This window comes from Rhipicephalus microplus, chromosome 3 (genome assembly GCF_043290135.1).
Source record: "Rhipicephalus microplus isolate Deutch F79 chromosome 3, USDA_Rmic, whole genome shotgun sequence".
NCBI lineage: Eukaryota > Metazoa > Arthropoda > Arachnida > Ixodida > Ixodidae > Rhipicephalus > Rhipicephalus microplus.
Genome location: NC_134702.1, coordinates 23295382 through 23322583, shown reverse-complemented (window position 1 = coordinate 23322583; position 27202 = coordinate 23295382). Strand labels below are relative to the sequence as shown.

At 45.2% G+C, this 27202-nt stretch overlaps 1 protein-coding gene across 1 annotated transcript; it reads right to left on the bottom strand.

The window, feature by feature from the left end:
• Positions 1 to 257: 257 nt before the first annotated feature.
• Positions 258 to 26817, bottom strand: AP-1-2beta (adaptor protein complex 1/2, beta subunit). Its single transcript, XM_037431649.2, has 19 exons — positions 26602 to 26817; positions 26407 to 26472; positions 26038 to 26143; positions 24276 to 24411; positions 22965 to 23210; positions 21285 to 21545; positions 19980 to 20134; positions 19720 to 19860; positions 18092 to 18257; positions 17594 to 17682; positions 17213 to 17315; positions 17041 to 17118; positions 15813 to 16093; positions 10341 to 10542; positions 8815 to 8958; positions 6561 to 6706; positions 5756 to 5885; positions 2491 to 2817; positions 258 to 695 (listed from the first exon to the last, which is right to left on the bottom strand). Exons 2-19 carry the CDS (start codon positions 26441 to 26443, stop codon positions 621 to 623), a joined length of 2823 nt encoding a protein of 940 aa, XP_037287546.1. The 5' UTR covers positions 26444 to 26472; positions 26602 to 26817; the 3' UTR covers positions 258 to 620.
• Between the last annotated feature and the right edge of the window lie 385 nt (positions 26818 to 27202).

The following is a 27202-nucleotide window of genomic DNA, read 5'->3' as shown; positions in this document are numbered from 1 at the left end:
ATTTCACTATGGGTGCAACATTTTTGCTTGGGTTGGAGAACACAACACATGCCAAGTGGTTTTTTTAAGTGTCTATGCCTTAGGCCTTGAAGCGTGATGCACAATTCCTTGACAAATGAGCAAAATGAGACGAAAACAAAAAAGGTAAATGTCTCACTACGGAGGTCGTGCTTTGCTAAACGCACAAAGCTTCAAATGCTCTTCCAACACAAAAACATTCATATTCACACACATCCATCTGAAGGTGAGCTGAAGACCTTCCTTCAACAGTGCAAGAGTAAAATGTTAAAGAGCTACGCAGCAGCCACTAAGTGAATAAGGGCCTTTTGAAGTTTTAACTACTATACACTCTGATCCAAAGTGTCGGTTGGGTCGGGAATGTCCAGTACACAAAACAAGATTGAAACTCACAAAAATGTTTTTGACAGCTCTACACGCGAATTGGATGCCAACCAAGCACACCAAGTTTTGCAGTCCTTTCGCACAGGTGCAGCGATATAACTTAGGAATGTTGCACTTCTGCTTTGCATACATGCCACAACAGAACAAAAAAAAAAAGTTCAGACTCGACTGCATCAAGGAAAAAAAAAGACATTGATAAACATTCCCTTTCAGTCTTCTCAGCTGCGTAGGATAATTTCGTATATCTGATGCACCCCTTGTGCCACTTCCAGCGCTCTTGTCTTCAAGGACAACTGCAAAGAAGGTGGAGGAGCAATGTACATCTGTTGCAGCAGTTTGAAAACTAGGGGCATACGAATATTTAAACATTTTGAATACCGTATTGAATAGTGTCCCATTTGTTGCAGCCTTTGAACTGAATAGTCGTTATTTGTGACTACACTTTTCTAATAGTTTTCAAATATCTGGTATGTTAACTGCACACAGACAAAACTGCCGTGAGAATACGATAAGTTTCCCCGCTAAGGCATAGTTAGCCGTAAAATGTGGGAGCTTACACCAGTGAGTAGACTATGGTGTTTGGGATTCTAAATTTTGCCAGCTATACAACAATAATTTGAACTTCTGAATAGTTCTGAGCATGCAAATACTATTACCAGCTTTGTTATGCTTCATCTATGCTTTTATTTCTAGAATTACAATTACCAGGATGAGAGCGTCATTTCACGAAAGTGCTAAAATGGTTGTTGCTCGACATTCAAAAACTCTCGCAAACAACTTCAATATGTCAATTTGCTTGTGACATTACTTGATGTGCACAAAGTTCACCGTTTGCAGACTTTAAATAGAGAACTATACTCTGCAACAACTTAAGAAAAGATGCAAGCTCCACCGACAGAATTGAGGTACGTCTGCCGGTCACTTGAGAAAGACTCATGCTAAATGGTTTCCCCTCGAAACATTAGTACTTTTTCTCTGCTAACGTCAGTACTAATCACATTAATAATAGGGATGTGGGAATATTTAAAATTTCGAATATTTTTCTAATAGTATTTGCTGTTCAATTCGATTCTTACTAGAATTTTGCTATTTGAACTTCCCGAAGACACATACAGTCAACGTCCGATCGAAAGTGGCCTTTCCACGTTTTCAGTATGCTTCACCACATCACACTCCTGTACAGTGCAGCAAAGCTGCCCTTCAGGCTCTGCTACGGTCTCAAATGTTTGACTCAAAAAAACATTCGTTTCAACATGGAGCTGATAGATGTGGCAGAGGTGGGGACTCAATTATTCCTGTTCTGGACCTGAAATTTGGGCGGATGCCGAAGTTTCTAAACAACCAAAATTTCAGATGTAATATATTTATTGATGTCTACGAGGCACATTTGGAAATACAGACTCGAAGAGAGCACACCGTTGTCCAGCACACGAGTTCCATAAGCTGAAAGAGGAGAGGCTGAGGAAACAGCATTTTTGCCTTTCATGTGGAAAGTGTTGTTGCCAACCATTTGGTTGCACCAAAGCATGTACATAAACACAATTCAGCCTCTGCACTGCCTCATTCTTGATAAGACAACTGTAAAACAGCACCCCACCAGTGCTTCATCAACCCAGCCAAAAGAAGCACATACATGTTACTATCTCCTAAGAATATGCTGAGCAATCTTCTCCCACTTTTTTTTTGAGCAACTTCACTAGGAAGTATTCAAAAATATTAGAATTGAGTTCACAATCATAATTTTGCTATTTGCACAGCTTTAATAATTGGTTAAAAGCTCGCTTTACAAGATAAAATTTTATATGTGGCTGAGAAAAAATGCCAGAATCCCCGACGAAATTTGCCAGGCTGTTCAGTTTCAGATCCAAAACTAGCACGATAAACGTGCATCTGTTCTGAAACACATATGTGCTTGACTTGAAAAAAATGAGTAAGCGCTATTGGATGGAGCATTTATGAAAGTTCTCTGCTAGAGGCACAGCGATGGCTATGGGCAGAGCTGACATTTTTCTCGCGGCCACGTCCTCAGAGCCCGCAAGGCTTGACATCAATCCCCTCCTGAGCTTCGATTTGTGAAATGCTACTCACAGTAATCCTGGGGTTCCCCGGTTGAACCTTCAGCTCGGCCAGCACCCAGATGCCGTTGGTGAGCTTGAGCGACTGGTACAGCATGTCCTGGCCATCCACGTTCCGCTTGGCGATGGTGAAGATGTTGTTCTGCTGCAGCCGCTGGGCCAGTTGGTCGGCCGACAGGGAGCCCGCGTCCAGTGTGAACTGCAACTCATTCTGGGCTGGGATGTCTTTCCAGGTGGCTAAAAACACGCGCTTGTCCATCAGTCCGTCTTCCACACACAACACGTGCAATGGAACCACACAACTGAAGTAGAAGACGTCCACGTTGTTCTTGACGGCCACCTGAAACAATGGCCACGCAGAGTTACAAATGCCCTACAGGGAAGTGCCTTGCGTCTTAATGACATATTTTAGCAGTGAAATAACACAAAAAAAGAGCAAATAAACATACAATGGCATGGATGGGCGACATAGCTCAATTGGCAGAGCACCACACACATAAATCAAAGGCTGTGGTTTCGGACTTCAGAAAGGGCGATTTTTCATCCAATTTCATTTATTTCAATTTATGTGATAATTACTATACTACAGTCAAACAACAATTAATGTCCCCAACGCTTTCCTTGATACAATTGTCTATTAGATTCCTTTGGCTGTGTCTAACAGACACAAGCATGCCTCGAAAAACTTGCCCTTCTATCCACAAGGGAATTTTGCTTAGCGATGCCTAGGCTTCACAGGGTGGCATAAAAGGCTTCCAGTTTGCATGCACAAATGCAACACTACATTCTTTCTCCTTTAAATATTTAGTGACGTCAATGACCAGGTACAAGCAGGAGAAAAACAGTGGCTTCACAATGTCATAGGGCATCGGCCTCAAAACTTTCGCCGACTTGTGTAACGCACGTGGCTTGTTACTTTTTGAACATTGATACGCTGCTACAGCACACTTCAGCACTACAGTAATGAGGGTTTGAAGCCTCAAGCACGCCATCAGAGATAAGAATTGGACAGTGCACACCACCTCTCCCACACAAGTCAACCCTCACAGTAGTCTAGAAGCTTTGGTGCTCAACAGCTGACTGACCTGAAGGTCCCTTGATCAAATCCTGGCCGCAATGCCTGCATTTCGATGAAGGTGAAATTCAAAAGGCTCTTTGTACGCAGATTTAGGTGCATGTTAAAGAAACTAAGGTGGTCAAACTTCCTCGAGCCCTCTACCTCTGAGTTCCTTATACAGTCGAGCCCCGCTTATAACGAACCTGAGCGTATCTCTCCGAACCTGAGCGTAATTTGCTGTATCTCGAACTTCGTAGTAAACGAAACACAGCTTTTAAAAAAAGTTGCGAGTGAAAACACAAACTTTTTTTGCCCCAAAAAGTTCATGATGTACATGTTTCGAAGAGCAGAAGCGATAAGGGCGGTCTCGAGTTCATTTAAAATGGCAGGGCCTTGTTCGCAGAGGCCCGTGGCATAAGCTGCATGAGGCACTGGCTCCAAAGTTTCGTCGTTCTCGCAATCCGATTCCTCCAAATTGCTCTCGCCACGTATTTCATTCACAATGCCCCAATCCGTTCACGGTTTCGCAGTGTCGGCATCATCGCCGGTCGTAATTAAACGATCGCAACAGATGTCCCACCCGCTCTCCCAGGTCGGAGTCGATGACACGCTACCACCAGTCGCCGCCGCCGCAGTTTGGAAGCTTCAGGCTCGGCATCGGGCCCAACGTCTACGAAGTTGGTCTCGCAAAAACAGTTTCGTGCGCATTTAGTCGTCACCGCCCACGAAATATTCACCACCTCCACAGCTGAATACCGGGTATGCCCGAAGCGACAAGTTGGCTGCCAGCTGGTCAACAGCTATGGGCAAGCGCTCCACAATGCAGCACCTAACGCGCGAACTACGCTCAAGCTAAGCGGTCACACTTTGGAAGTTTTGTTGAGCGGCAGAAAAAAGCGTGCTAGTCCTCCTGTCAGCCATCATGACCACACACGCACACCAAGAGCGAGCAAGACGCACACACACGTGGAACAGCTCTGGGCGTGTTTCCAGTCGGAAAACGAAACTAATTCGAGCCAGCGTGGCAGGTGTCGCGGAGCAGTGGAGACGGGCGAAGGGTTTGTGATCAAGAGAGGAGAGCAGACTTGCGAGAGAAGGTCAAGGAGTTGCGATAAAGAGAATGGAAGATGCGGCGGGAGGGCAACCTTGAAAACCAAAACACACGGGATGGAGGCAGGTTGGGTAGCTTGCTTGAAAGGTCCGCGAAACTCGCACGTAGAAAAACTTGGTAAGAGTGCCTGCTCACACAGAAGTCAAAGTATGGCCGCCTGGATCAGTGCGCCCAGCGGTGTTCGAAGAATCGGCAGCCGTGGTGAAAAAATCGTTTTGTTGCGCCGGCGGGGTTGCATGGCCTCAAGAACTTCGATATTTCGCGATTCGTTGCGCACAAATTAACAGTCGTTTTCGCGCTTCTGCACATGCGTGGAAGGCATGCTGAGCCGAGTGCGAAATGAGCGAGAACAAGTCCTAAACGTGAAACGAATCACAAATTATGAGAGTCTGTAGGGTAGCGTACGTGCGTGCACTAGACGTAGACTATCGGATACAGTCTGTGGCAGACGATGTTGGCAAATGGTCTGGTTACTCCAGGCTGGTGACACCAACGACAGTACCAGCGATCAAAAACAGGGTAGATGGCCGACCAGTCTTTGAAAAATCGGTGGCAGTGTGAAAACACTGGCATCGTCTGGCGATGCAGGATGCTCAGAGTAGCGGGGACAAAGGACGGAGGGGTGCGCAACAAAGAGCAGTCTGGGCATGGAGGAAGGAAACAACTTTCCCTCCTCCATGGGTTGGGAAGAGCGGCAACTAGAGGGTCGCGGAGGCAGGGTCGGCGTTTAACAATAAGAATGTATGGGCACCTCGCCGATGCCTGATCGGTGGTTGAAATTGGTTTCCCGGGAAATACAGCAGACCACTGACTCCGTTCGCTGTAACCGATCAGCGGCGCTCGAAGACGTTCGTTGTAAGTGCGATTTTGTGTCATTGAACCAATGTGTATTTTCACGGTTTCACGTATATTGTTCGTTTAAAGTGAAAGTTCGTTTTAAGTGGGGTCGTTATATGTCGGCTCGACTGAATCACGTTTTCGAGATGCAGAACTCTACAACTATTGCCACCATCTTCCACACAAGGCTTGTGGCAATCATGCCTCCCCCCCCCCCCCTTTTTTTTTAAAGAAAGCCTCTCACGAGACTAACAAATGGTGGCGGTGCCTGACCTGCAAATTTGTAAGGGGATCCATCTTCTGGACAGGGCCAGTAGTGGAAAGCGGAAGGCTTGCATCTGCCGGGAAGTTCGGCTGCAAGGGAGCCTGCACCTGCAGTGGTTGTGCAGGGGCCAGCCCAAAGCTGCACAGAGAAGTAACATGCATTGAAGTATCATGCAAAGATTCCAAAGGCCTTCATTGGGAAGACAGCAGCACAAGAAAAGTGGATGACGGAACAACGCGGCACTTTTCAGCAAGTGACCTACAGCTCTCTGTTATTTCACGATGTGAATACTGTTCTTAATTCAAGCATCCCAATTTCCAATGTTGTCTATCCTTCAGCTTCAAATCCCACATGGCAGCTTATAGCAGCATGTACAGCACTCATGAACTAAAACATGATTTGAATACTTCAACTATAGTAACTGGTATGCGCAATTCCTTAAGCTGACCATGTCCTGTTGCTAAAAATCTGGCGACTAATGGTGATGTTAGCTCTCATATGCCAATTCAGCACAAGCTAAAGACAGTGGAACTGAAAGCATCCGCTAAATTGTTGCATTTCATGAGTACTGTACGTACATAAAAAACAATGCACTGCATAAAGATACCATCTAAGCTTTCTCCACGCATTGCCAATGAAATGGTAGCGAAATTAGCCACACTGCTGCACCTCTTGTCCAATTTGTCCATCACACTCTGTGCCATGTACTCAACTTCCACAAAGCCACTGTGATGGGCAGCCAAAAATAAGTGACTGCCTGAAGGCAAGGGCAGCTAGCAAGAACATGAGAAACTGCAACTGACATTAGCTCACCTGTTTTTGTTGAACTGGATAGCAAAGCCAGTCATGGCCTGCATTGCTTTATTGCTGAAGGTCATGTCCATGAAGATTTGGCCATTTCTTCGCGTGAAGGTGCCTGCAATCTCCAAACCTTTTCCTCGCGCTGCAGGCAGCCAGATCTGCGAGATGGATTTCAGAAGTTGACTTCCTCGCAAGACAACGAATGTGCACATAGCAGGCGTCTCAAGTGCAGGTAACATCAGTGGTGGTACTATTGTGTACAGCACAAGCCGTTGGTTTGGCACATCAAAGAAGGCACTTGCACGCGCAATCTTAAAAGGCAACCATGTACCCCCTTGAGCACGAGTCAGGTCAGTTAACAGCTTGACAAATTTTATGCCCGAGCTGCGCACTTGTGCTTCAAAATTCCTTAAATAGGGGTAGAAGGCATGGCACACCTGGCACTGTTCTCGACACCTGAAGTCTTTTAAGCCCATGTAACATGCCTCGATAAACAAACATCTTTAATTTATTTAACACATATCAAAATGCGGACAAATGTCATTGTATGCGGTACAAAAAAGTTTTACTTTAGTAGACTTGTTAAACGAACCTGAAGGGACCATAAATAAGCCCCGTTTAGCAGGAGTTCCATTTACTGAAAGACTAATACAGGTGCAGAATTTAAGTAAAAACTAATAATATTAGAGGCAGTTCTTTTTAAACAGCAGCTCCACTTGAAGACTTTCGCTCACCAAGAGAGTACTGCAGTTAAAAGCAGCATACTGAAAATGATGTCATACCCGGGCCTAAGTTTGATCACCCTGTGTTCTTATGAACCAGTCCCTACCAAAACTTTTAGCCATCTCCTTGAAGTTATAAAGTGTCACCCAGGGGGGCTCCAGCACAACATATTTTCAAGCAAAGTCGCTACGAATGACATATTTTAGTGGTAGCGGCATATTTTCGCCATAAACATGGCACTAGCCAGTGTACAGAAATGAAAGCATACACTAATGGGCCCCCAAGGGTGCGCCGTTCACATGCCTACTTGTTCACATCGTTTTCCAATAACTGATGCCCTCTAAATCGTGGGCTTGTCACCGGTTAGCCATTTCTGATATGAAATTCTGATGTTTTATCGAAATCGCTAGTCATTTCATGTTGCCACATTTCATAGCTGCCTATCATCACTGCACTTCCGTTTCACGCATGACCGTTGCTGCCCCTAGTTACAGAAATGCTGCACTGATAAGCACGTTGATGAATGTTGACTTCCAAGCATGCGAGAAAGTAAAAGTTCAGAGAGATCAGGAGAAAGCATTGTGCAATGCAATAGAAAGAAAGCAAATACACTCAAACCTTATTAGAACAGAGCTGCATCTAACAAATAAGTTCGTTATATCTGAAAACTTATGGAAAGATCAGCGTCTATTGCAAGACTATTTACCTTGCTATAACCGATAATTTGTTATATCAGTGCTTGTTATATAGAGGTTTGAGTGTAGTAGATTAGACATGCATATACCACACTTCTCTTTTAGGGCTACACCTATCATTTTTCTTTCCATCGCTCTCTGTGTCATCTTCAATTTAAGCTGAGCGCTCTTTGTAAGCCTTCAGGTTTCTGCTTAGTAGGTAAGTATCGGCAAGATGTAACTGTAATATACCTTCCTCTTGAGGAATAGTGGCAATCTACCAGTCATGATTCGAGAATGCTTGCTAAATGTGCTCTACCCCATTCGTATTCATCTAGTTACTTCAATCTCATGGTTTAGCTCCGCGGTTACTACTCGTCCTATGTAGACGTACTCTTAAGAGTCAAGAAGAGAGCAGAGTGGATTAGGGAACAAACCAGAGTTAAGGATATTATAGTTGAAATCAAGAAATGGACATAGGCCAAGCACGTAGTGCACAGGAAGGATAACCGTTGGTCGTTAAAAGTACCGGACTGCATTCCCAGAGAAGATAAGCGGGTGAGGGGGAGACAAAAATTTAGGTGGACAGATGAGATTAGGAAGTTTGCTGGTATAAAGTGGCAACAGCAAGCACAGGACCGAGTTGACTGTTGGAACATGGAACAGGCCTTTGTGCTACCGTGGATGTAGTCAGGTTGATAATTAGATGATGATACCACACTTTGCTTGCCTCCATTTTACTGACAGAAGAAAGGCTCCCAATTTTTCAGCTACAATTCGGTAATGGCCTGGGTAGATACAAACAAAAAAGGTTGCAAAGCCATGGTGTCAGAGGGCAAGCTACCTTTGCCCGCTCCGAAACCACTTGCCTGCTTTGGTGGCGTGTAGAAGGTGCTGGTGGTGCCTAAGCCAAATATGTCACCCAGCAGGCCGGTTGTGTTAGTGGATCCCAGTGGAGCCGGCGTCGCCGCTGGGATAGGAGCAGCTCCCGCACCGCCAAGAGGGTCGCCCAACTGTGGGAAGCAGTTTATTCATGAACTTGCAAGTCATTCAACATTTGCAGGGCAAGTTGTTTGACAGCTTTTTGTACAGCCCACATACCAACTTTTCATACTCCTTAGGGGCTGCGACACTGTCCAAGAAATTTGCGAGCTCAATAAAAATTAATGCAAGCCTTCCGCTGCCCTGAAGCTTGCCATGCTTCACAAACATGTACAGAATACCTCTGCAGGATGGCCAGGACGTTTTAAGGCACCTTGATGCTTGCAGGAGACTCTCTAGGTGCTCATGTAAAACATTTCTGTAGCAATGGCCTCTTTTCCTTTTATGAAATTTATGCAATTTATGCTTTTCATTTTATGCATGAATGCAATACCAGAGTTGCATATGCTTGACTGCATAACACTTTGCCATTGCAGTGAAGCAGAAATTTGCACTGCTATCATTGTGAGCAGATTAGCATTAAAGAGTGTTGCTCCAAGGTGGCAAGATAATCAACATCACAGTATGTTGTGGCCTTCATACACCATTTTTAACTTGCAATAACAAGAAGAGCCAGAAAGACAGAATGCCGCAACATGACAGTGCCCCAAATTTCAGACGATCCATCACATTCTTGACTTTATAGAACACATGATGGTCGCGTGAAGACGTCTAAATCATCAAGCGTGTCCAATCAGAAAACCTCGTCAGCCATTTCTGTGCAGTTCCATCTCTATAATCATTTTTCCAGGCCAGCCCTCTGCATGTCAGTAATTGTGCAGTGCTTTCTGGTGAAGAAGCCAATTGTATGTCTTAAAAATGCTTGGTCCAAGTAGGGGACTGTATCACACTAAGAATTGATTTGTGCTTTAGAAATTGCAATATACAAATGCAAAAGTTTCGGTGTCAATAAACTAATAACTCGTACAAAGAAGCCCTCAACACATTATTCAATTCATACACAAGATGCAATGCTACAAAACATGGCGAGGATTCCTGCAGTGATGTGTTCACACCAAGAGGAAGCTTCAATATTTTGCCACCCGTAACGCAAAATATATTTTTTTTCTCGACTAAATATAAATTAAGATGCTTTGTGCCTTAGAAATAAACAAACCTCGTTAATTATGTGTGCATTTGCCAATAAGTTCTGGATCAGTTAGCATATTGGCTTTCGCATTGTGGCCTCCAGGATTAGTTCTCGTAGCATGCAGCCAAAGCCAATCGCAGAGGCCACGTTTACAATGACGAAATCCAGGAGCCAGATGCACATACCTACACATTTCGATGCATAAACTTCTTGCACAGCACAGTGTTGCACATGATGTATGAATTGGATTACAGTTTCCTAACATAGGCAGAATGAGTATGTGCAAAATACTTCCAAGCTGGGAGCTAGAGCCGTGCAACTTACCAAGCTGTCCAGACCGCCACCAAAGATGTCCATGGCAGCCGCTGGAGCAGCAGCAGTCGGTGGCACGGCCGCGACAGGTGGCACAGCAGGTGGAGCACCAATGTCCATGCTCAGAAGGTCACCAATCAGGGTGTCAGCACTCGGGATGACAGTTGACTGGTCCCCAGCTCCCGACGCTCCTGCCTCTTCTGCTGAGCCCACACTGTTGAACGAACAACAAAACTTAAAGCTGTTAAAGCAGTTTGGAGCCCTGATCATTGCCTGTTGCACTGTCCTTGCAAAGCAGCAATGCAATCCATATAGCAAACAACTAAACATGGGCGAATATTTAATGTTTTCATACATTGAATCGAATATTACGATACTCTACGAATAGCGAGTTACTTCAGCTGAAATTTTACTCAGAAATTATTGATTATTTAAGACGAGTGAATAAGAATATTTTGCCACCCATAATACACTTGAAGAGGCAGTCTCACGGCAGCACTAACCACACCACCGCGAAGCTACCTTTTCAGGCACATTTTGCAATGCGGTGAAGCCACAGCACAAGAGAAAGTTTGCTTATTGCCCACACCTAGGCTTACTAGCATTTTGCTTTGTAGGCAAACTATAAACACACTGGAAAATTTTATAAGGCACTGTATGTATTTTAACATGCAGTATTTTCTTGCATATAACCTGCATCCTGAACGCCAAATCCTTTAAAAAAAAGTCTTTAAAAAAATCCTCGCATACTGCAGTGAAGTCACCTTGCACACCAGAATTCACATTTTTGTCGCGGCCTTAGCTCGCTTCAGGTTTTCTTAGTTTGAGCTGGTAATGTGGCAGACCGGTCACAACCGATAGGGAGAAACCATGCACATTCCCTACAAAAATAACTACATATGGTTAAAGTTCGAACACTGTTTAGTTTTTTTCTTTTACAGAAGTAACTTTTAGCAAGCTTGATCTAAACTCGTTATGATCAATAAGATCAGCTGTGAAGGAAGCACCATTCACCTAAGTTTCCCAAATATCCTCGCTTTCATTGGAGAGAGCATTCTTTAGTTTCCCAAGAGCTGGGCAACTACTATAGATAGGATCTGCATTGCTGTGGTATCAAACTGTTGCTTCGGTGTTTGACATACAGTGAAGAGAAATTAGTAGGACATAACAGCCAATCTAAGTGTGGCAGTGAATGGTTGGCGTGAAAGCCACATCATATTCACCACTTATCACCAATCGGACCAAACCTCACATGTATGGTCTAGACCGCTGGTACGGTCACAGAGTCACGAACGAGCCCACCAAGTTAGTGTGCACAAGAACAGAACGAGCTAACCTTGATTGTGGACTGACAGTGTAGCGCAACACAGCATAGATCACCAGCGTGACTTTTAAGGGTGCCTTTCGTAGCATTGATATTAAGCCTTACCAAGAACCCTTGCCAAGAACAAGAAATGCAATTCAAAGCGTTAAACACCAACATCACTCAATGCGCTACTGATCGCAAAGCCGTACTGGGATCAAATTTCTGCGCAGGTATTGGCTCCCTTTCATAGTTTGCATAAAAGGAGTCTATCCCGACAAACCAAGCTAATCCAGATCGACCTAATCACATCAAAAGTGACCTTATGACACCGGTATAAGTTAAACCTGACCTGCAAGTCAAGCAAAGTCATTGCAACATACTTCTCTAAAGTAAGGAGATAAGAGTGCTATGTAAGCAAATTAGCTGCATCTAATGAGCTGTCTCGCACAGATAGTGAGAGGATACTAGCTGTGAACATATCTGTGCATTCACTACTTTAAAAGTAAACTGAAGTGAAACTATGAATTGGTTTAGATTGATAAACTAGAATCTGAGAACCCTGATCTCATATGTTTCACAATCGCAAGTTCATTATTAGAAGAGAAACTCAAGGTTGCAGTTTCATTTATAAATCTCGTGCTGAAGTCTCCGCCCTGTAATAATCACTGCTTTCAGGATGTATTTTTCATACTTTCGCTACATTCGCTCGATGAAATTTCCTGAATCTTGGTATGTTAGGCCTTATGGCCTCCACAAATGACAATGTACATTAAACCCTCCTTACGACGAAGTCAGTGGTACGACAAAGAAATTCGATATAAGCAGTAATTCGATATACCACATTTACACGATTGTAGGTCGACCCATATTGTCTTAATCTGAAATCCGCAGTTAGGGGCTCGACCTAGAACCAAACACTGATTTCAGTTGCAAAGCCTTTTTAAAAAAAATCCCCGCATATACCTGCGAAGCTAGCTTGTTTGCACAACATCGAGCACTGCCGTGTAGTCTACTTGGAACACCGGAGTCTGGATTTGTTTTCGGAGACGTGGTAAATAAATTTTTTGATGAAATGTGCTAGAGCTTTCTATTTCTTTGCCATACGATTTTAGGGGGCTGACCTACATTCGAGTCTGCTTACAATCGTGTAAATACGGTATGCGACTGCCCATAAAAGCTCAGCAAGTGCACCTAAATTAGCCATGACAACTTCCCAGAAGTGGTATTCAGTGAAACAAACCTTTATTCATGCACAAAAAAAGTCAGTCAGCTGGCTTTGTTGGGTGCTTCGGCTGGGCACGAGGAGTGTCTGCTCCAGTTTGTTCAGGCAGATAAGGTCGTGGTTGCCGCCCGTGCACCCCACTCTATTTTGCATCAGATGAAGGCTCTCCTGAGTTCGTGCCACTGTATTTCGCGAGGCTGTTCATCTAGCTGCTCATCTTTCTTATTAGGACCTCCAAGCAGGTCTACTATTTCGGTCGGATAGTCCAGGGCTTTGCCACCAGGGCTTTGCCGCCTTCCACAGTATCAGCAAAGGAAGCTTGCCCTCCCCCGCCCCTTCGCGTTAGCACTGAACAGCATTGCAATGCATTCTTTACTTTGTTTACATCCTGGTGAGGTTCTGCCCAATGTAGTGTATCGGTGCTTCAGCAACAGTTTATAAAAATGCTGCCTCGTCCAAGTCGTAAATGTCTATTTTCATACTGCTGAAGTAGGGTCCTCAGCCAATGCTTGCGCTATCCGTCCACAACATTGTGGTCCATGTCTGCACTTACACCAACGATCAATCTTGAAGACACGCCGTGCCGTCTTTTCAAATGTTCAAGCCAGCCGTTGCTTCTCTTAAAATCTTGCTAGCCCATTTGGGCGGCTAGGGCTTCGAATTTTGCAGTCAATGCAGGTCCATTCACTAAAAGGTGTGCACATTTAGCGTTTTTTAGCAATTCCACCTCACTATAAATAGAAACACGCTTGTGCTTTCGTTTGGCTAAAAAACATGTCTCGAAGCGGCCCAGTACAGCATCCTTATTCTTCAGAACAGTTGATCATGTTGGCGGCAGTATTTCGAATTGTTTTGCTATTTCAGATTTCTGCCGGCCTCCTCTTTCCACCTCGCGTATCAGTTGAACTTTCTGCTCTTACGTCAGACACTTTAGTTCGGGCACCGACGATGCCATTTTCACTTGACTGTCACTAAACGCACACAACGTGCACACCGAATGTCACGGGTTCAAACAGACTGCACAACACACGTGCTTCTGCCAAACACGAATAGAAAGAATCCACGGGCCAGGAAGCACGCTAAAACTCCGTACAGGTCACGTGACACCACCGGCGTAGCGGTGAACAGCAGTGAGCAGCCGGCATGTTAGCGAGCGCCTCCGAAAGTCGCTTCGGTACCAGAGTAAGGACCGAAAGGGAGGGTAAAATTCGCGCCACGGAGACTCTCACGGCGTCTGCACCAGTCTGCGCCTGTTTAAAGCTGCTACACCAGTCTGCACCTTGAGCATGGCGACCCTAGTGCAATTATCGCTCGCTCAGCACAGATAAGGCCGCTCGGCGCAGGACGTAGATGAAAAAAGTACGCAGGCACTTCAGCAACATGGGCGATCACTCACCCGCTCTGTGCGCCACTGTTACTACGGATCTGCAACTTATTACCGTAATTACTCGAATCTAACGCGCACCTTTTTTCCGGTTAAGCGAGTTCATAAATCGCATGCGTGTTAAAATCCAGAACGAAAAAAAATGAATACGGTCGTTCTATTGCCATCGGCATTTCCACAATGGCCACCCTCTTCGTGCGTCGGCATGGTGCGTCGGCCATTTCTGCCTATGTGTTTCCCATGTGCGGCACTTCGTACGTGTACTGAGGAGTTCGTCATCTTGTAGTGCATTAGCATCGACGGCATAAAAGGGCCAACTCCAAAAACTCGACGATGCACCACGATACCGCTTTTAAAAGAAAAGTCATCGCGTGTGCCCAAACGGACGGAAATCGGGCCGCATCACGGTCGTTCGGAGTTCCCGAAACTTGCGTGCGGGACTGGCAGAAACAAATGCAGAATACTGTCGACAGCAAAGATTCACGCGAAGGCTTCAGTGGACCACAGCAGGGTTGATTTCCGCAAATTGAAGAGCTGCTCGGTGAGTATGTGATTGAGCACTGAGCGGCACAGCGGCCTGTGACGACAGAGCTGCTCCAAGTGCAGGCTATACAGTTAGCCTTAGAAAAAGGGCTAATGCGGAGCCAGTTTAAAGCGAGCATGTGCTGGCTAACTAACTTTATGAAGAGGAAAGGCTTTTCCCTCCGAAGGCGAACGGGCGTATGCCAAAAGTTGCCGGAGGAGTACGAAGAAAAGCACAGTTTTCAGAGGTTCGTCCTAAACTTGCGGCACAAACTAACTGCTTTGGCAAATCGGGAATGCCGATCAGACACCTCTTTACTTCGATATGCCTGGCACCACAACTGTCGAGAAGAAAGGGGCGAAGCAAGTTCGTGTGCTGACATCGGGCCACGGTAAAACTAGAGTGACGGCAATGCTCCGTTGCACGTCAGATAGGCCCCATACCTGATATTTAAACGGAAGACGCTCCCGAAAGGAGTCGTTTTCATGAGTGGTGTGATCGTGCGGGCCAACGATAAAAATGGGTGCGTGTTGCAATCGATGTCTTACCTTTTTTTTTTTTCGTCGTGGAAATCGGGTGCGCGTTACAATCGAGGGCGCGGTAGAATGAAGTAAATAGGGTACTTCGATCTAAGCAGAACAAGATATCGACATGCTTTGAGTAATTTGGTCTAAAATACATGTATTGGGGTCGGAACTGCATGACACTTCGATAAAAGCAATAATTCGAATAAGGAGGTTTTATTGTAACGAGGGTTTACAGTATTTCATTTTAACTGACCAGCAACTTTGTAGGACCTGGTAGACGCCGTCAAATCTATGAAATCAAGGTATTTGGTGCGGGAATTTCAAAGCAGTGTTTCGACTTGCATTTTCTTTTTGCGCATTTGCTCGCTTACCAAGCATTGTCTCCCGGTAAGAGTTGCGTTGTTGGGATTGTGGAATTGTACTTTAAGTTTATTGATAAAGAAAAAAATGATTTTTTTCTTTTTAATTCCCCTTTAAAGCAGCCTGTGTGACAAATGTGGGAAGATGAGACAGGGCACTTACGAGTTGTGCCTTGGGGGCAGGGCACGGCGAAGGCCGGCACGTGATCCCTCTACGAAGGCCGAAGGGGGCTTGTGGTAGACCGAGGCAAGGCTTCCAATGTGACAGATGAGCTCGTCGAGCAGGCTGGGCTCGAGCAAGTCAGTCTCTTCGGAGATGAGTGGCTTCTCAGCCAGCACAACCTCTTTGGCTGCGGCAGGATCTGTCGAGAGCAGCCGCCAGTAGATGAAACCCCGGTCCCTGAGGTCAGGATTGTCACTGTCCTGGGTGGCCAGACTTAAAACCTGCGAGGTGAAGATTGCATGAATTATAAGGCACGGTCATCAGCAATGTATGCAAGGTTTTAAGAATGGCGTGCAGTGCCATGTACTCGAAGCATCACAAACACATCTGCTAGATATGCAATGACCACACCAGGGAAACAGTAAGGGACGCAGACTTAGTCAAGCCAATATGAGACTGTCTACATTCTTCTACCCTTACCTCATACAGATGCGAAATAAAGTTCAGCATATGTGAACACATCTTGTTTTTGACGGGTTTCTTTACTGGCACTTAAGGAAGAGCAGGATATATAGCGCATAAGATGGATTATGCCTTCTACACAGAGGATGCATCTTGGCTTAACCATAGTGGGTGGCGTACGACTGTAGCCAATCACTTTAGTGAAGGTACAGTGGACTCATTAAATGGAACATGAAGGACTATTAAAATATCTTCTGTTAAACAGCAGTTTCATTTACAAAGAGATGAACTGGGTTGACACACTTAGATATGAAACCAATTATACTAAAGGCAGTTCCATAGAAGTAGCAATTTCATTTCAAAGTTTTGTTTGCTCAAAGTCCACTGTACCGTGATATTTGACGGGTCATTCGATGTGTCACGTTTTCAGAATGGACATCAAAAGTGTTTTTCTTTGTTCGAAATCTATACTCCCCCAAAAAAAAAAGAGTGTGAACGCATTCTAAGCCAATCATTCCGCTCTTTTTACATAAAAAATGGGACCCGACTGACTGCATGATAATGGTTAAATTGCAAACTGATTATAATTACCAAAACACACACACAAAAAAACACATTTTTTCTCTTGGAATGTAATATCGGATGCCTTGGTAATTATGTTGCGAGAGTTAGATGCAATTACAGACAGTACATTACAATTCATTTTTAAGAGAATAAAAAAAAATGGGCAATGTATACTTGAAAATGCAAATAGTGTAACAATTACCTGCTGCACAAGTTCTTGGGTCTCGGTGGGTCGTTTCAAAAACAGCTTGACTATGGCTGTAAGCAGCTGAAGTTGAACCTGTGCGAGAAACGAAGAAATATATCTCGAACTTGCTGTACCATAGCACAACAGCCAGGCGAGTCGTCAGAAGATAATGGTAACACAGGCTCACTTGAGTATTCTCATCGTGAAATCCTTCCAGAAAGCTTTCCAGGAGTTCATCTGCATTGTCAATGCGCTCAGCATACTCTCCTATGATCCAAATCATAGAGGCTCTGAGCAAAGAAAAACAAAGCGAAATCGTACAGACGCTTGGAGCTCTTACAAATTAAGTACAGAGAACACGCGGAAACACTAAAGCTGGTGTTGCATGCCATTATTTCTCATGAAACTGATGCACAGTATCAGAGAGAAGCAGCTGCTTCAAGTGAAGTCATTCTTATTCCAGCATATGAGCACTACAGTTATGGTTAAGCTGAAAATCGGGTACAAGTCGAAGCTAAACTTGGGCACCTTTAATTTTGCTTTTCTGGGAGAAAGAAGCATGTGTTACCTTGCTTCTGGTTCATCCAGTGTGTCCAGGTTTTCACACAGTGTTGATATAATGCTTTCATACTTGTTTGGGTACTTCCTAAAGATGTCCTGCATTAGAAAGGTTAGGCATACAAAATTTAAAATGCTGGGCTCTAAGAATCAGTTGTCGCATGAAATAATGCTTCTGTGCATAAACTAAGGAATAACAAAAAGCAAAAGAAAGTAGTATGCCCTACTTTGTGTCCAAATCTAGCCATGAATTTGCAGATATCGATGCGTCCAAAACCAGTATCCTACTCTGTTGTCACAGTAGCCTGGGGCTCAAGGAAAACTGCTATCAAGTTTAGCTAACATGCAGCGCTAACAGTTCTATTTATTGGGTCCCGCACCAAAGCACTTTTAGACACTACTAATTAGCATGTCAGTTGATTATAACTCGCTTCAGTGAGCACAGTTTATGTCCAAAGTGCTCCATCATCCTGTCAAAGCCCCGAGAAGTGCATTGTAGGAAGCTCACCTTGATGACAACGATGGCCTCTTGAACAACATAGTTAACCTTGGTTTGAATGAGGTCGAGCAGAGTGCTGACACACCTCTCGGCTGACTGCTCCACCTTGATGGCACAGCGGCCAATGGCACGCACAGCCTTGCGCACAAAGTCCACATCGACTTCCGTGGCATACCTTCACAAGAGAAAGTGCGAAAGATTTGAGCTCAGCCTCAATTTTAGCTGAAGTCTATTAAAAAACGCCATGTACTAAACTGTATTGTTATGAAGTGAAACCCCATTGGTGTAGCTTGTACGGCGCGCGTGTTAGCATAATACAGCAAGGTTTCTCAGTGCCTGCGACCCGCAACGCTGAAGTCCACGTCAGCGAGCTGCTTTCGTTTCTGTAAAACAGTGCGCAGCAATTCTGTAAAGCGGTGCGCACTTGAACACGGTCCTGCACAACAAAGCGGCAGCGATAGGCGGCCCAGTGTGTTCAGGCAGTCGCCTACTAAAGGCGTACAGTAGGCCTAAAGCAACGCTACGCCACACGCGTGCCCGAGCAGATAACCGGGGATGCTTACTGTGATCAGGCTTCTCGCCGGTGATAAGTCACACTGGCGCGATTGTAAGTGGTCGCCACCTCGCCTTCGTTTTTTCCCCGATTACTCACAATGTCATCGCCGCAATGACGCGGAAGTCTGAAAACTTCATCAGCTGATCTTCGCACTTATCAACATGACGGAAAACCGTTCCTGGTACATTGTGGTGACTGAAAGTTCAGCGGCGCAGTAAAATGTCATGCGGCAAAATGTTGTCGTAGTACGCACTAACCGGTAGGCATAAGCCGAACACTATGGCTTGAGTGGTCCGCGAATGCATTAATACGACTGTCGGGGATTCGTCGCAACTACGTTTTAACCGTTGGTACGCTTAATGTGGGTACGCACTAACGAGGTTTGACAGTAACAGAGCCGGGATCTAGCTGAGCAGAAGCCTATTTGCAAAACAAGTTACATTAACATGCTATGAAGAGAAATTTATAGAATTCGCTCACTCACTGCTATAAAGTCTAATGACATTTTTCGAATTCCGACAATCAGCATATAGGTCGACATCAGCATATAGCTCAGCAAGACTACGAGACTAGAAAGCTCCAAGCGAGTGATTCGGAAGTGAATGTCATTCGTCTTTCTCCACAGCATCACCATTATACACCACCTTCCTAATCAATACTACACAATAGATTGATAGTTTCTCAGCGATCGATCTTTCAATAAATATCACCAGAGTTTAGCAGCGCTCAGCCAAGTAAAACTATCCAATGTAAAGGAAACAGAGCAGGGGGAAATAGCATACCTTAGAGTCATTCTCGTTATGTCTTATGCTTAACTTACAGCTGCTATTCACAGTAAAACTTTTCTTGGGAGACCAAGCAGAACACCCCTGCCCCTCAGGTATTCATGCAATAACCATGCAAGTTCTCCAGGTCATGCAGAGTGCAGCACACCTCACTTGCTTATACGAATTGGTATCCAATGTCAGGTTAAAACTAAATGTTTACTGAATAGCCCGCACATAGGTCTAAGTGCACTACAGCGATTCTCGTGATCTCAGAAGAGGTGATGTAAAAAGAAATGCCCGTTGATGGGACTCACTCTTTCAGCTCGGCCAAGACTTGAGCAATGTTTGCTTGGGATGCAAGGCGTATCATTATGTCCAATTTCTCCAACTTCACGTATATTGGGTCGTTGTACTTGACAAAGAAGACCTTCATTTCGTGTTTCAGGATGTCGGGCCTGCAAAGAAAGAGAGAAGGACGCGGTTTCCGTTGCGCTGCCTGTACGACCACACATTTTCACACTATACAAGTAATCACACTATAGACAATTTGGAAGCACAGAAAACTGAGCCTCACCTTTTCTGCACGATAAGGTTGATGTTCCTGAGTGCCACGTACTGCACCTCTGGTTCACTGGACAGCAATGTGACCAGAGGAGGGGCCAGCTTCTTTGTCAGGGTGGTGACGAAGTCGGAGTCGCTGCTCATCATCTCCATGAACTTCATCAACACCTGAAGCAGCAAGGGGCGTTCGTAAACTCCTGTCCATCGTAACTCACAATAAAAGCAGGCATCAAATGCGATTCCTGCATGAAATGGCCCTTTGCAGGAATATCGCGCAGTGAGGAAGCAGGGCGTTCACTGCACATACACAATATTACAAGCAGTGGTGTTGTATGTATATGGAGCTTTGCAAGCCAACACTGAGATTACCAGAACTTTGTACTGCCCAGCTGGAGACAAAGAAAATGTATTCAAAAAGGCATACAGTCTTTTATGAGGAAAGTAGTTTCTTAGCATGTGCATTAGAGCAACTGATAAAGCCTTTTATCCTTCTGCCTTCACCGAAATGCCCCCAAGGCCCAAAACTGAACTCGTGAAGACATGCTCAGCAGCAGAATGTCACAGCCAATACAACACGTCTGTTGATCAAGTTTACCGGCGACTTTAAGGGGACCCTGAAACGACCTTGGTGTTTTGTACGACCACATTGGGCCAGTAGAACAAGTCCCAAGGGTTATTTAGAGACCAATTACAGCTCTCTGCATAAACTCTGTAATTTATTATGAAGCTTTAAAGCTGCCCATCGCTGCAGATCGTTGCAACTCAGCCAAACACGCGTTTGATGAGGCCAAAGCAAGTCAGCAGCCATGTCACCGTGGCTGCTGATCTGATTGGCTGTCACAGGCTGTAGAACGCGCAGAAGTAAGACTGGCTGGTAGGGTGGGGGCACCTGTCTGATCAGATATGAACCACTCCGCGATTTTCGTCTGTTGCCAGACTGCGTGCGTGCTGCCAGGTGCACTATGTGATGACCTCCGAGACTGTGCCCAACCAGTCGGCGTGCAGTCTCTGAGGTTGTCTAAACTGGTAAAAGCTCAAAACGTCTAGCGCACTCATGAGCGCTCTGCAGTCGCCAGGAAGAGGTGAGGAGGGTATGATATGAATGTCCATAGTGGCCTCGGTACACGGTGTGTCACTAAATTTGTCGTGCGAATTGTTCGATGACACTCTAGCCTAAACGCTGACAAAACTTCAAAAAACTGTTTCAGGGTCTGTTTAAACTCACGCAAGGTATTGTCACATTGAGTTTCAAATCGTTCGAGCCATGTGGCTGAGCCAACAAACATTGCAAGAAAGATCGGATGAAGCTCGCACTGACCTTGACTGCCGACAGCACCACAGCCGCATTGGCGTGTGCCAGGCGAGGAGTGACCCGCTCGCAGATGCTCTGGGCCTCGCGTTCGTCCTTGGGCGAGTAGTTTGACAACGAATCAAGGATGAACACTTGACCCCACTCGGTGCACTCGTTCAGTGCAGTCAGCAGCTTATTGATGGTGGGCCCGCTCATCTCGGACAGTGGCTGGCCACTGCTCGATGCCTCATTCATCTCTGACAGCGCTGCCACAGCATTGGCCACTACCTGCGTGTCACAACCACAGCACGAAATTGGCAAGAATGTGGAACTGTTTCCATCGGTGCGTAGCTGTACCATACTGTGAAAAAAGCTCTCCCACGCTCCCCCATGCCCAGCAATGCCTAATGTATCCTAAAAGCTTAAAACAATTAAGCGACAAAGAAGGGGACAAAAGTGTATGCAAATGGGAGATGTGTCGTTATATACTATGCACCTCGAATTTTAATTCTCAATATTATGATCAAATTTAAGTACTGGAAACTACAGTAGCCTACAGTACACTATTTTTGATATGCTAGAGATGTTTCAATTGACTATTGTTCTGCAAACAAATCATTGATCAGTGTTGTTTTAAAAAAACACTTTGCAGAAGCTAATATAGAGCAGTTGAACATGCCATAGGTTTCTTCAGAACAATGCAAACATTCTATGTAACTGTTGCAATTTGCTGTCACAGACCAGAGCAGGCGAGCTTAGCATGTGAAACATTCAGCAACTTTTCAGTAGCAAATACACTACACCAAAAACAGTTAGTACAAGATGGTACCAAAGTACTTGCAGCAGAACTCAAGAAGAAATAGAAACGTAATATTTAAGGAGGACTTTGTTGACTATCAACCGATAGGACCTATAAGACTCGATCATGACAACATGCGGCTATGATAAGCAATACGCCCTTTAAGAAGGTAGGGCGTGAGTAACATGCTTTGCACCAGAAAGATAGGATGCAAGAACATGGGGCAAAACTGCAAATTAGCCTTCTAGCTGCTTTAGCACATGGCACGCTTAAATGTTTACTGGATTCCCAGCGCACTGTTCATATTGCCTTAGTCCTGCACAATAATGGCTTACAAATAAAAATTCCAAGATGTGAAACATGGTCATTTCCAGAAGCCTATTCAAAAGTCTTGATAAGTCTACACAAGTAAGGCATATAACCATATGGCCTGCCTAAGGCCACTGCTAAAATTGATGAATTCGAATGGCGGAGTAGGAGCAAATTTCTCAGCTCCTTTCGGAGCAAGGGTTTTTAATGGCAGAGTGAGAGTGGGAGTAAAGTGCTTCAATGAGAGAGTCAAGAGTTGGATTCAGAGTGGGAGAGACTCAGAGGAGCAGCAAAAGCAGCTCTGCCGAAATCTGCGGAGTAGACTGGAACTTGGCGTGACGTACTCCCTTTATGCATTCGCCCGCTTGCGGGTGCTGCAGCTGTCACATGTTTAGGCAGTAATGACGGACAACATGTCCAACTGGGGCAAATCAAGCGGAATTGACAGCAACAGCTCGAGTCAGTAAGATCCAGTTCCTGCACGACCAGTTTATACAAAAGTGACAGCGACACTCACAGAGTCCATTGGCTGCTTTGACTCTGCCATTAGAATTCAACATAATTCAATTTCACTGAACAAGTGAGAAGGAGGAGCCCACCATGGGGTTGGAATCAGAGAGAAGATCTCGCAGCTGATCCAAAAAGCCCTGGTCCTCCACGAGGGGGGCATTGATGTCATGCAACTTGGCGACGCACACGGCAGCCGTCTTTCGCACGTAGGGGTCCTCGTCTTTTAAGCACTTCCGCAGGGGTTCGCATAGGTACTCCGTAATCTTGTCCACGCGGATGCAACCCATGGTGCGCACCGCCAGCGCCCGGATCAGGGGGTTGCCGTCCTCACAGTCCTGAGAGAACACGCAAACCACAAGGACAAATGTCAAGTACTGTGGTACTGTATCCCTACCACAGATCATTTCATCATTGTTAATCATTTCAGACAAGAGAAAGGTATAGTGAAATGGGCAATGTACATAAATAAACACATAAAACAACAATAATGACCAACTTATTTCTACTGCAGACGTGCACAAGTTGCGAGAAACATTGCGAACAAATGCTTTGAACTGACCATGCAGGGTTCTCAAGCATGCATCCTTATCTTCCAGTAAGAACATGAGTTTCTGCATTCATTCCAACAAGACTGTGGCAGCTGAAAGCTGCATTTGTGATCACTGAAGTCCGACTAAAGAAGCCATGAATTTTTATGTTTTGTTTAGATACTCTCTAGAAGACAGTACAAGCTTTCAACATACTTTTTAAAACTAGTGAAACCAGAAGCAGTGCCTAGCCACGTCCCCAATTCATCGCTTTGTTGAAGTAGAGGTGGGGCTGGACACCTGTTGATGTTACCCCAGATCTGCCCCTTCCAAGAGTGTTGCGAGGATTTAAGGAGAAGAGGAGTGGCTCTTCAACACACACATGCACATGCACGCACACAAACAAAATAAAAATTGGCATGTTGTAACTCCACCAACTCCTCCCCCAATGATTCTCATCCTTTCTCATAAGTTGAATTCAAGCCATGCAGCATCTAATACATTACGGCTGTATATCATAGAGACATGGTGCCCATACTCCCTCCATTTTGCGGACTTGCGCGGAATTGTTATTTGCCACACTTAACAAGGTACGACTGCTACCTACAGAAGCATTTCTCCAATACAGATAGATGAATAAGAATGACAAAATACGACACAATTTCCTGAAAAGGTATGCCGTTGCTTGTGCTGCAGCCATGGAACACATGAGGCACTGGCAATCTAAAGGGCATGGGGGCAGTTGTGATAACATTCTCATAACCACTACTGAATTACTATTACACAAACCAATGCGAGCACATTACTCTCCAATGGGTCTAAATATTTCAACACTCAAAGAAAAAGTCAATACAAAGAACAGTGACTACTCACTTTTACAAATGTATTCACAGCCATTATAGCCATATCAGGTTGACTCTTAGCATAATTCATCAGGTAGAGGTAGACAAGTTTCTTCAGTTCTAGGTTGTCTGTCTGCATGCAGTTCACCACATCTGGAAACAGGGCACTGCAAGAAAGCATAAAGTTTCAATGAGCTGGTTTAGCACTAAATTAGCCCAGACATCAACTCACTCGGGGGTCATGTAATTATAGGGCAGTCACAATGCTCATCTTCAGACCCCTCTCATGCCATAACTGATTGGATGTTCTACCTATATGTGTGGTTTAACGTCCCAAAACCCCCATATGATTATGAGAGACGCCGTAGTGGAGGACTCATTTCGACCACCCGGGGTTCTTTAACATGCACCCAAATCTGAGAAGACCCTACCGAATTTTCACTTCCAACGCAAATGCAGCCGCTGCAGCCGGGATTCGATCCCGCGACCTGCGGGACGGCAGCCGAGTACCTTAGCCACTATACCACCGCCGCGGGGCACTGATGGGATGTTAAGCAAGCTGAAGATCACACTGAATACGTCTCGACCTATTTCTAAAGCCTCTTTCCTTAGCTTGTATAGGTTAATTTTACTTACTGAGAATAGCGTAACAACAAAATCGCAGCTGTTAAGTATCAGCCATAGGTGTTCGCACAAATACAGTAAGCACCAGCTGTGTACAACTAAGCATAAAATCAAGAGTGAATATAGAAAATATCTCTTCACCTTAACAGACGAAGCACAAGAGCGTGCACAGTGGAACATGCTACACTGCTTAGGGAACTAGACTGATAGCTGAAGCACAGATATTAGCCCCAGTGAATGTCCCCAGTGTGCTGATAATGCCACATTTTTACTCTTGATAAGCAACTATTGTAACATGTGGACAACATGAACGTTTGTAGTTAATCTGGTCTGCAAGAGGCTAAAGATAGAGACGCCATTCGCTTGTGGCACTTGTAGATTTCGTCTCAAAAGTTTCTATTCATGCGACTGCAACAAGCCCTGTGAAACGTGGCCTAGCAGTGCTGAAAACCAACTAGTAACTAGAGGAAATGGTCAGCTGTTGTCCATGCAATCTGATTCTTCTGTATACTTCATCCCAAGTGTAATTAATGAATCCCACTTTTTCCAATCTCACAGGCATCAGATAGATAAACTGCCACCGATGCGTATGGCATCATGTTAGCAAGTGAAATCTCTGAACAACAAAATTATGGCAAATCTAACGTTGCTTCCAATACAAATATTAGACACGCACAATTTCTGTAGCGACACTGATCGATTAGCCCTACTAGCAGCAAGATTTTTACACTGACCATTTCGAATTTTGCCGAAATACTCAAATTTTATGTGGCAGCTTTCGCAGTCAAGTTACACATTATTTTAGGAACAAACATGATCGTCAATTGGCGCGGCATTGCCGCAAAAACCCCGCGCTTCGGCGGTCTCGTACTTTCCTTGCTGCGCAAAGGTGTAGTTAGACAGAACGAACTTTTCTAGGAACTGCGAACCCTGCTCACGCACGGCAGCTGGAATGTAGTTGCTCCACTTAAACGGGGGTGTAATGTGCGATCGAAATCGGCTAACATACACGAAACTGCGAGCTCAAAACCTTTGGTCTGGTACATCGGATGTCTGTAGGCTCTAAGCCAATTCCAAAGTTCGTCAGCATCAACGGAAACACAGTGTGCTGCCTGTAAACATGCAATAGTGTCAAAAAAAGGCGGCCATGCTACGCCGACGAAACCCACCTGACATCCTTGCCGACTGTCATCGAAGCGATCACTTTCTTGACTGCTTCGCGTTTCTTCTCTTTTTTGTCGCTGTTCAGTTCACTCTTCAGCTCGAATATTTCACCTGGAATCAACCAGCAATGGTCAGCCGACGGCCACGCGTGCAAAAATTTGCCCGTCAAGAGCAAATGAGCGAGAACATGAGCCGGTCGGCGTTCCCGCCCCCTTCACAGCGAGGGGCGCATAGCCACGGTTTAGGAACGGATAAGGAACGAAATTTGTTTCATGCCATTGAACGAGGGCTTCGACGGAACGCACGTTCACTCCTCGTCGGCTACGTTCACATATGGTTAAGGAAAACGAGAAGAAAAGTATTCTCAAACTAACCTTTCTTGGTCGTCGTGAAGTACTTTGCGTCAGTCATGATTGGCTAAAGTAGCGGTGCACGGTATTCTGGCGAATATGAAGAGAAGAATGGAGAACACATGTCAGGGAAGAGACGAACGCAATGCACCTCCCCGAATCGCGCGTAATAACCGCGACAGCGAGGTGCGAAAGCTCATCAGATGCACCGAGACTCACCGAAAAGAACGTGATTTAGGCGTAGTTCAGCTCCCCTCTCTGAGCGGTTCGCGTGTGAATAGGCGCTGTGTTCACTGGGCCGGCGGCACCATATCCAACCAGCCTCGATACTGGATAACTAACGGGGCTGCTTTGGCAAAAAAAGCGTCTCTTCAATGCACCAAATCGCTTGGACACTTGCCTGGCATAAAGTGCATATACGCCCCTGAAGGAAACACTCCCGATTATTGCTTATGCTGTGCTGCGCAAGCCACGGCGAAACTCGCATTTGAGCCGGCGCGCGGCGCTGCTATCCAACATTTTTTTTTTCTCTCTTTCAGTCTCCTAGCGACAGCGTCGCAGCGTCACTCTGCTAGAGCAACGGCATTGGCTAGAGTGTACTAGATTTATAGTTCATTCCAAGTCTGCAATGCTAGATATTGGAAGAGTTTTTGCATGTTCCGAGTCTTCGCTCATTCAGTGCACATATTTGCAGTAGAGCGCTAAAGCTAGAAGAATTATTTCATCTACATTAGGTACTGCGAACTGCATGCCCTTACTCGCAACTCTCGGCAGTCCCGCGTGTTAGCTGCACCATGACTAGAACAAATTGGAGTGTACT